This window comes from Calidris pugnax, unplaced genomic scaffold (assembly GCF_001431845.1).
Source record: "Calidris pugnax isolate Ruff unplaced genomic scaffold, ASM143184v1 scaffold182, whole genome shotgun sequence".
NCBI lineage: Eukaryota > Metazoa > Chordata > Aves > Charadriiformes > Scolopacidae > Calidris > Calidris pugnax.
The window spans coordinates 1,813,836-1,824,482 of NW_015090968.1; the positions used below are offsets into that span (position 1 = coordinate 1,813,836).

General features: G+C 39.7%; 1 protein-coding gene across 1 annotated transcript; it reads right to left on the reverse strand.

The window, feature by feature from the left end:
* Nucleotides 1-418: 418 nt before the first annotated feature.
* On the reverse strand, nt 419-7,738 carry LOC106894135 (cholesterol 7-alpha-monooxygenase). Its single transcript, XM_014952648.1, has 6 exons — nt 7,585-7,738; nt 5,930-6,170; nt 4,650-5,263; nt 3,082-3,212; nt 1,988-2,163; nt 419-1,381 (listed from the first exon to the last, which is right to left on the reverse strand). The coding sequence occupies exons 1-6, from the start codon at nt 7,662-7,664 to the stop codon at nt 1,082-1,084; spliced, it is 1,542 nt and encodes a 513-aa protein (XP_014808134.1). The 5' UTR covers nt 7,665-7,738; the 3' UTR covers nt 419-1,081.
* Between the last annotated feature and the right edge of the window lie 2,909 nt (nt 7,739-10,647).

The window sequence follows — 10,647 nt, forward strand, 5'->3', positions numbered from 1 at the left end:
ATTAAAAAAAGGATTTTTGTCACATCCGTCCATCATTTGCAGCAGAAAAGGACAGAGATGTTACAGAGAACCAAATTCTATTATCCCTGGAACAATTGTTGTTATGGACATGCCACCATTAAAAATGAAATGTGTGGGCATACCCATGATAATTTTAATAGAAGTAGACTAGGAAGACCTGAAGAGTATGACCGATGGAGGCTTATGGAAATACGGAGTTCAGATAATGGTGCAAAATCCAACCAGAAGCACCGGTGAATACATGGTGGCTCTTTATTTATCTTCATATTGATGTTTGAACTGGCTAGTTGTCGCATTGGCCACTGAAACCAACGACAGATTTGAAGCTGCCTTAGGTGCCTTTGACATAGATCTTTGAGAATGTTAAGACACGCAAATAACAAACAGCCTACAGACACATTTGGTTCAGCCAATGTCATTTATTTTAATACAGTTACAACTTTCTGAAAAGAAGTGTATTATAATGAATATAAAACAAGTTTTCACTAGAACGTGAACATTTTTGTAGCTTTTCTTCAAGTTTTTTCTAGTTTTACATAAAACCATAAAGGTACTTCCCCAGGCAACTCTCCCCTCCCCACCGTGAACCTGCCTTTATACAAAAAAATTTTTATTTCACCTGTGGGGAGAACCACCATCCACAACAGTTCAATTGTAAAAAAGAATGTTTTAACTGTAGTTGAATTTTGACAATTATTTTGAATTAGATGATGAAATTCTAAAGAACTCTGGGAAAGTATTTGGTGACATTAAGAAAAAAAAAAAGAACTACTGTACACGCACAATTCAGAATTTTAACTTGCATTTCAGAATGGTTGGTAAAAGGGGAAACATTTGTATCAACACAGTGCATTAAACCCACTGCATGTTGGTACTGTAATGGTATACATTATGCATTTGCCATTAGCCCGATGAATTAGCATCTTCATACAGATTTTCGCCCAAGAGTTGCAACATTCTGTGATTTCATTTGCATATATACATAAAATATATATAAAGTGTATGTTATATAGAGTACTTATATAGTACATAGTTTATATGTATAATATAAAATATATATTCATAGACATTTCAGTCTATACCTGAAATCAATGTCATTGGCTGGTTGCAAAATACCCAGTCCTGCACGGGATTGATCTAAAGAAGGACATTCCACATTATTGTCCACAAGCTCTATCTCAAAATATGAAAATATCAAAGCCAAAAATTGTTTAATTTCGTGGACAGCAAATAACCTGCCGGGGCATTTTGCTATGCCTGTCCCAAAGGGCATGTAGTAATACTTCAACTTGCGACCGTTGCGGTAGAAGTCGGTCTTCTCCTCTCCATTCTCATTGAGAAAGCGATCGTATTTGAATGTCTGTAATCGAACCCAAAACAGAGTTACTTGATGTTTGAACACCTCCCAAGACTAGATAATGCCATTAAGACACAAAATTCAGGCAGGGAATGAAGAGCCTCTAGCAGTAAGCATTCTATGGCCAGGCCCCATGGTGCTGCTTTGGAGAAGGTAGACCCTGAGAAGTTCTGGTATGTGGGACATGATCCCAGGTTCTTTGCTGATAACTATCCTTCTCTTTTGTGATTTCTTAAAATAAGTAATATAACCTGAATCCTCATTCATGCAGCAAATCTGGAAAATTTCTTATTCTGTGCGTTAGGGAAAATGTTATCCTTATCCTTGTCCTCCCTTGAACCTTCCCATAATGGTGATCTTTCCTCACCAAAGAAGGTAGTAAATAGAAGGCTCTCTTGGGCTGGCAGCACACTTTCTGGTTACACTCAAAGACAGTGCTTGTGCTGATTTTATTCTTTTTCTTGCCTATCATTATGTCTCCAGGTGTAAGAAAGACTGTCTGGAGCACAACAGAAAACCAGCCATGGGGTTGCCCATGATAAATGCTCTATTTCAAGGCACATTATCTTCTGCTAGAGCCCAGTCTAACATACTTTGATGAATACTTACCAAGGGATCAGCATAGATTTCCGGATCAAAATGCAACAGTTGGGGATAAAGAGCTACAATATCATCGCTGCGAATGTTGTAAAAATCGTTCTCCAAGTGCAGAGTGAAATCCTCCTTGGCAACTCGGAAAGTCATGGATGCGCTCGATAGCCTCATTGCCTCCTTGATGATGCTGTCTGTTGGAAGAGGAAAAGGAACGATTACCATGGAAATAGTCTGTGTGTGTCCTTGGGGGCAGGTCATGCGTTTTGAAGTATTTCAAACCCATTATCAAACCCTGAATTTATTAGAAGAAATATTTTAACAATAACTTTCTAAGTGCCTAAGCAAGTGTCTTTCTCATCTCTTTTTAGCGTTATTATCCCTTCTGCAGATAACACTGAGAACATAATCCGCTTTCCCCTAGAAAAATACTTATATTGATGTAACAGAATATTTGAAAGTGAGACACATTTTCACTCTGAGATAATGAACAAACCAGTCAAAACCGGAAACGTAATGAAAAAAAGAAGCAGTTCAGTGATCAGGATTTTCTGAAACTTTAAAATGTGGTGCAGAGAAACCAGTACTCATAAAAAGTAACTTGGGTTTTTTTTGTGTCTCAATATAAGCTGACTTTTTAGGAAAAAAAAAAAAAGCACCAGTAGTTAAAGGGTGACATTTTCAAAACTCTCTAAGTTGGATACTTTTGAAAAATCTACCTATAATTTGAAAAATACTAAGAGGAAATATAAGTAAATGGTATTAGATTTGGCAACACCCTTTTATTTGATATAAAGTCATTACTGAACAAAATATTGTTTTGAATTATGCTTGGGTCTCCAATACTATGTTATGTAGCTGTGTAGCACTATTGAGACTTGCCATTACCCACAAAAAAGTGCTATTCATGGGAATTTTGACACTCTCAGTACCACCTGGGACATCAGGAAGACTGATTGTGTTGGCTACTGCTAAGGAACATGCAGGGTTTTATTCCACTGTTTATTGACTAATTCCATAGCAATTCCATAGCAAGCATTTATATGGTAACAAATAGAAGACTGTGAAAATTGTGGGGTGATTTCAGGTTGTCCTGCATGAAATAATCATACCTAGTACTGGCATATTATCCAGCTGTTTTCGGTTCAAGGAAATATGTTTGCCATCTAAGCTGATGTTCTCTCCAGCACTTTCCAAAACACTTTGTACTTCTTTAGTAGCAGCTCTCATTGCTTCTGGATTCCTAAGATCAAAAGAGCAGAAGAATAACATCATTTTACACTTAAGAATGGTTTAAAAGGGAGTTTTTTCCATTAACTTTCTTCCTGACTAAAATGTAGTTTCGTTAGCTGACAAGTACAACCTTCTAAAATGAAAATGTTGCAGCAAAATGCTACAATTGGACTTTTTCATGTCTTGGTAAAGATACGATAGCTTCAGTAAAAGGGAAAAAAAACCAAGTATTTGATTTTGTCTCCAATGACAGGTGATACAGAACTAATGTGCATAACTTGGGTAATAAATGGGAATGTCACTAAAAAGCAACGCCAAGAACAAGAAATAAAACGATCAGTTGTAGATTAGGAAATAGCCCCACTGTGGGTAGAAGGTTTAGGAACAAGTTCATAGATCAGTTTTATAACATCACTTATCCTAAATGATGTCCTATTATGTGGCAATATTCTGTCTAGCTGAAAAGAATCTTCCTAATACTAAAAGTCCACATAGTATCCTTCACTCTCTGGACTTTCTGACAGAAATGGAATATATGAGCTATGGTGAAATACCTGTAGATAATAATATGGGATGCAATAGTGTCTTGAGGAAGGCACAATCAGTCAGGGGGTTAAAAAACTCCAAGGCCAGAAGACCTAAAGCCAATGCATTCTTGGAATGAAAAGTACAAAAACCCCTCAGATATTAGCATTGGCAGGTAGATATGAGGATGCAAGTCACTGGCTAAATAAAAATGTCAGCAATTTAGATACAGACAGAAGAGTAAGTCATGCTGAGGTAGATTATAGTCCACAGTGGCAGAGTAAGGCATGCTGAGGTAGATTATAGTCCACAGTGGCCTACTCTAAAATGGACATTTAACAGTATTATCTAAACTGTGAGCTCCCCTCAAGAGTAACAAGCTCAGCTGCTGCAATTTACACTTCAACCTCAGTGGGATCTATCAATGTGTAAACTATTTTCTACTAAGCATCTCTAAAAACAACAATGAAGTTAAAGCTCGTTTTGCCTGCTCTAGGGAGATACTCTAAAAATGTCTGATTGCATCAGGAGGCTTCAATACAATTAATGTTCTGACTGCAACTAACACTTTTACTGTTATATCATATAGATTTACTCCAAAGCTTTCTTCATAAAATGTAGCATTGCTCTGGAGTGTGTTTTTTTTAACAAAACTAGTACAGAATTGCTGTGTGGTACAACTACTTAGTCTCCGATGAGTGAAGGGGTTTTTTCTGTGGAAGTGCAAAATGTAGCATTGCTCTGGAGTTTGGTTTTTTTTTAAACAAAACTAGTACAGAATTGCTGTGTGGTACAACTACTTAGTCTCCGATGAGTGAAGGGGTTTTTTCTGTGGAAGTGGAATTTGCCTCTGTTAATGAACTGGTTTTTGAAAGATAACAAGCATTTTTCTTGTTTGGAAACACGAAGCACTGGGACTTACTTAAGAAGATAGAACAAGGTCCAAAATGTGGCAGGAATGGTGTTGGCTTGCGAGGCCCAGAGCACTGCCACGTGGGTCTTCGCTTTCTCCATGTCATCGAAGGTTGAGAGAGTGTCATTCAGGAACATGCGGAGGGTGACAAGCTCAGAGAGGTTGTCCCTCTTCTGGAGGTTCTTGTGGAGGAGCGCCTCCCCCAGCTTCTCACGTGCGCTGTGGGCACTCTTGAAGAGGTGGATAGGCAGCCCTGCCACGAGGGCTGGAAAGATCTTATCAAATTCCTTGAAGTTCTCGAGGGCATTTAGGATATGAGCTCTCTCAGTTTCCTGCTTTGATGATAGATTTTTGTCGTGGTTTGAATTAAATTCTTTACCAAAAAGTGTTAAAAAGCCAGACTCGAACATCACCTGGCAACAGAACGTATAAAGTCCTTCTGTCACCCAAGCATTTGGCTGAAGTTTAGGTGTTCTTGACTGCAGCATGACGTATTGTAGGTTTTCCATCATTGCTTCAATGAGGGCATCTAGGGCATTACCTTGAAGGGTTCTAATGAAAGTCTGATGAAAATTTTCAGTGGTGTTTCCCTCTGCTGGGTCAATGCTACCATGCCCAAAAGCCTGTCACAAAATAAATTGCATGCATGATAAATAAGGCCTGCCATAACCTCGATGATAAAGTCTAACAGAAATTAAAGCCAAAGTATAACTTCATAGCTCACCAGACAGAAGCATAATAAGGGCTATTAGTACTAGAACTGCTACTTTCTCAGTGAACTACAGCAGTTAAGTAGGTAAGTTAAAATAGGTTTGAATATATGCTTACAAATAAATGGATGTGGTTACCTAGAGCTTCATTAGGCTCCCATTGACAGGAGACTTTTTGTTTGCTTCAGTAAGAGTTTGGCTGAGATCCTACTGTGTTGCATCATTTTTTAAGGCATTAGGACCAAATCTTCCATATGGGTGAGCATCTCCTGAAGAAGGTTTGAGCTTCGGCAAGCTATATTATCACTTTGCAGATGGTGTTAGTTGTACTTCTACTTTAGCAATTTGGGATACTACATGACTCAATAATGTCATTTTGGACAATCCAAATCACTGCAAATTTCCTTTCCATCAAGGAAAGGGGGGAAAAGAAAAAAAGACCCCAATGCTTTAAATCAATAGAAGTGCAGAAATGTGAATCAAATAATATTTCAAGTGCTCTAGGGATTAGCAAGGTACCTCTGTCCTGCCAGCAGACACTTTGCATGTTAGATATTAAGACCTTTTTTAAAGATTTACCTTGGCAGAAGTAGCAAAATGGAACTTTTTCCAGTCCAAGTGCTTTCCGTGGCGTATCAATGCATGGTATGAAAAAGGGTCAGTGAGAAAATGGATGTATTTCCCCGCTACCAGGCAAGTGAAAATGTGGCCGTGCTTCTTCTGCTTCTCTCTGAGGAATTCAAGGGGGTTGGCACCGAACTGGAGAGCACAGCCCAGGTATGGAAGGAACCCGTTTTCAAGTGGTGGTTCACCCTGTCGCCTACAAAACACAAAGGAAAGCTGGATTTAGAAATATGTATAAGGATCTCTCCTCCAGGACTACCAGGTAAGTGAAACGCTGATGGTAGGCTTTTTTAAGGTGAAAAAATGTAATAAACCCCCAAACAAATAGTATGGTGACAATTTTATCCCCATTAAGCAGTAAGCCTATTGTAAAGTCTATGATATACAAGCAAGAATAACTTTAGCAGCCTGTATTATAAGAAACATCATAAAACACAGTTTGATTCTGTCATCTTTCTTTTCCCTAGATCAGGAGTACATTTTTCACCTCTTTAAATGCAGAATTGTTGCCACTACCTAAATGCATGCTATGTAATTGCCCCACACATGAATAATCCATCGCACTAATATCATCTGATACGTTTTTGGGCAACGGGATCCACAATTCAATTTGAATACCAAGGGGAATAGCCTTTTAGTGTAGAAAGGTTGTTATTTTTGGCATCTCTCATTTGGACCAGATCCTGCTGAAAACAGTGGGAATTTTGCCATGATCTTCAGTAAGCATAAGAGTTAGTCTTTCAGGCAAAATGTCATTAAGCACATGCTTGTAAGTTAAGCATATGCTTAAACTGAAGCATATGCTGAAATGATATTTTTTTATTCTCATCAGACAACTACTTTCCTGCATGAGGACACTATAGCTGCTAAAATAACTTTCAGATAATACTTTAGCTTTTCTAGTAAATTCCTGATGGTTATTATCTAAAGTTAACTATTTTCACCTTTTTTTATTAAACTTTTTAAATTCAAACAAGAAGATGACTGCTGAAAAATACAAAATTACAATAGGTTAGCAAATTACTTGCTGCTTATGTAAATGTGCCAGTAGGATAAATGCTTTTAAGGAATATGTATTTGACATGGTAAGGTACATAAATATTATCTTTATGAAATGGTGTAACTAGATATGATAGACTGATAATATGAAAATGTTTGTAAGTAGGTATTAAGCTATAATTAGATATAAGTAGGTATTAGCTGTGATTACAATGCAGGTAAAACTATAGCCCAGTACTTTAGGAAATCAGGACATGCATATTCATATTTTAATTACCTCATTTATGCATAGATTTGTATCTACAGCTATGTCTAGGCGTTACTTCACTATTATTAAAAAGCCCGTACACAAAAATTCTGTTGTAAAATAAATCTCTCAAAAGACCAAACTACAGTGTTGCCCGTGCTGTCCTGCATCCATCCATCCAATGGTCTTAAGATTACACTTCTTTTAGTCCTCTCAAAAGACCAAACTACAGTGTTGTCCATGCTGTCCTGCATCCATCCATCCAACAGTCTTAAGATTAGACTTCTTTTAGTTGTATACACAGTATATTTGACAGAAATAAAGGCTAAGTACACTGAGATGCATCTACAAATAGATTCCTTACCTCCTCCTCCTCCCTAGAAGAAACCAAAACCCACAACAGAGTATTATCACTGCGGCCCAGATCCATGGTGCTACCAACATTTCTGGTGATGCCCCAAAACCTCCAAGTGGAGAAAGTGGCAACTACCAGTATGGCAGGAGAGGTGACCGAGAATGGTAGAGAAGACGGGTCACGATTTATATACAGTAGGTACACCACTGTATCTAATGGCCTTCAGCCCACCCAGCAAGCTATTGATTAACCATTTCTGGAGAGAGCCTGTCCTCTCCCTGTCCTGGCATCTGGCTGCAGAGAGCTTCGCTGGATTGATGCAGCCAGTTGCAGATGTGGCCTTGAGCTGATGTCACCTACCAGCAGCGGTTCCAAAGTAATCAAACAGCTGTAATAGCTGATAATTTGAAGGTCTGTTAGGTGTGTTTTGATCTATCGTGCAGATTTACCAACTGCGGTTTATAGTTCAACTTTAGCAATGTATGAAATGTCTACTGACGGGTGTCCAGAAGATGCAGACTGGGGTAACTGGTGGTTACAGTTCGTGGTGTTCTTCAGTGGCCAGTCTCCTCACCCTCTCCCTTCTCCTTCTCATGCCCTGGTTCTGCTGTGAGAGGGGATGGGGGGAGATTCGTCTGTGGGGAGAGGGGTGGCTGCAGTGATGGAGTTACCCTTTCCAGCAGTGTTTCTCTGGTAGAAAGGGAAAAAAAATGGGCTTTCTCTAATGCAGCGTGTGAGAGAAGAGAGCAGGATTAGACAACCATACTGCTTTTTTCTTTGATGTCTTTGGGTCACCTTTTACTTTCCCATTTAAATCTTCTGCTTTCTGCCTTTGCTCCAAGCTCTACAGCACCGATTCAGCCAAAGTTGCAGCCTTGGAATATGGTCTCTGGTCCTGTTTCAGGAAAAAATGTATTTCATTTTCAGCACTTAGAGGACCAAGCCACTGCCCCCTTTTTTTTTTTTCTCTAATTCAGTCTTTTCTCCTTATATATATCCCTATGGGCCCATTTTCTCTTATCATCCACAATGAGTTCTGTCATACCCTGTCCCTGCATTGCTAAGTCCTTCCTTAATTCTGTGATTAAGTGAGGGCAAACCTCAATGATGTAAAACGTTTTTTCTTTTGTATAGGAACTTAAAAATTGCCTCAAATGAAATGGCATTTGCACAGAGCTACCCCATGCCTCACCGTCTTTGCTGCTTTGAAGCCAGGACTGTATTCTCACCTACCAGATTTGCAGCTTGATGCCTTCAGCGCAGTGCTTGAAGTGGCAGACTTTGGTGAAAAGTCCAAATCTTTACTGTTTTATCATACAGTCGTAGGGACACCAACAAAAACTGGTAAAAAAGTGAGCCTGAAAAATTGACTGAAACCCATCAGTTTCTCTCTTGGAAATATCCAAGACCTTGAATGGCTAATGAGACGTCACTATGTGCCTCCTGAGCTGCCTTCTCAATGGCTTAATGGTCAGATGCTAAGGGCAAGCCAAAGTTTGAACTCTCACTAATTAAAGGGGAAAAGGTTTAATCTTAGGTAATTAAACTAGCATCATATGAGAAATAACATAGCCATTCCCTTTTTTCAGTGGCCATCCAACAGCCCTCACTATGGAATTCAGTCATGGTACTTGTTCATTCCAAACAGGAGCAGCACAGCCCTCATGACGTTTTCCTTAGCTTTTTTTTGTGTCTTTAACACAAGACGAGATTTCTACTTAATGATCACTAAATTCATCCCAGGTTACCCTCTTCCCTCTTCTGAGCATCAAAAGTGCTCTCCTACATAGCTTAGCCTTGAGGGAAAACAGCAGAGAGAAGCTTGACGTGCTCCCTACCAAATAGAAGAATGTCCAGGAGTGCTGACCTTTGGGCAGCTGCAATATCTCCTGCTGTTACTTTATGCCTGGATTATCTCCAGCCCACAGCCAGTAGACTTTGTGTTCCAGCCTTCCATTTGGCCCTTTGCAGTTGGTCCCCCACTTCATCCAGTCCTCTCTGCCAGAGTCTTCTTTACTCCTTTTCTTCCTTCTCCCATATAGATAATTTTCCCCCTTGAACTAGCAATATTTGTCTCTCCTGTTGTTCTCCTGTCCACTCTGCAGCACTTTTACTTGAAGTAACACCTCTTCAGGGATAGGAATATGCCCACACAACACACTAGGAATGATATCAGAGAATGATATGGGGTTGGAAGGAACCTCTGGAGATCATCTAGTCCAACCCCCCTGCCAAAGCAGGTCCACCCAGAGCAGGTTGCACAGGAAATCTAACAGTCGGCTCCTTTTACCTGTCAGCTCAAAATCCAGTCCTCCACCCCTATCCATTTAAGCACAGGTGTTTCTTATATTTTCCTAGAAGAACTGCTTTTCATCAGCTGAATTTAGCCTGTTATACAGAACTGCTTTATAAAATCCATGCTTTCCCATTTCCTGCTTGTTTCTGTTATGGGAAATTTCAGTTCTGGGTGTCATCTTTGACTACCTTCTTATCTTCATCCTAAACAAGTGGGTTCATTTTATTATGTTTGTGCCTAATTCTTATTGCATGTATAGGTCTTGGCCTTTTCATGTCCAAACCACACTGAGTAAGAAAGTTGGAAGCTTCTGTCAGTTTGTTATCTAACCCACAGGAACAAAGTTTAACCACCAACAGACACCTGTGGCTGTTCCTCACGTTATGTGTTGCACCAGGTAGAGCTGCCAGTCAGTCTTGCCTTTTCCTCACAGGCTTTGTTTGGGTTCCAAAGAAGTTCTTCCACCTAAACATGAGGAGGAACTTCTTATCTTGCCTTTCCCTTACAGGCTTGGTTTGGGTTCCAAAGAAGTTTCTCCATCTAAACACGAGGAGGAACTTCTTCACTTTGAGGGTGGCAGAGCACTGGAAGAGGCTGCCCAGGGAGGTGGTGGAGCCTCCATCTATGGAGACATTCAAAACCCACCTGGAGAAGTTCCTGTGCAACCTGCTCTGGGTGGCCCTGCTTTGGCAGGGGGGTTGGATTAGATGATCTCCAGAGGTCCCTTCCAACCCCATGTGATTCTGTGATTCTATGGTAGTTGTGCTGCAGTGTGA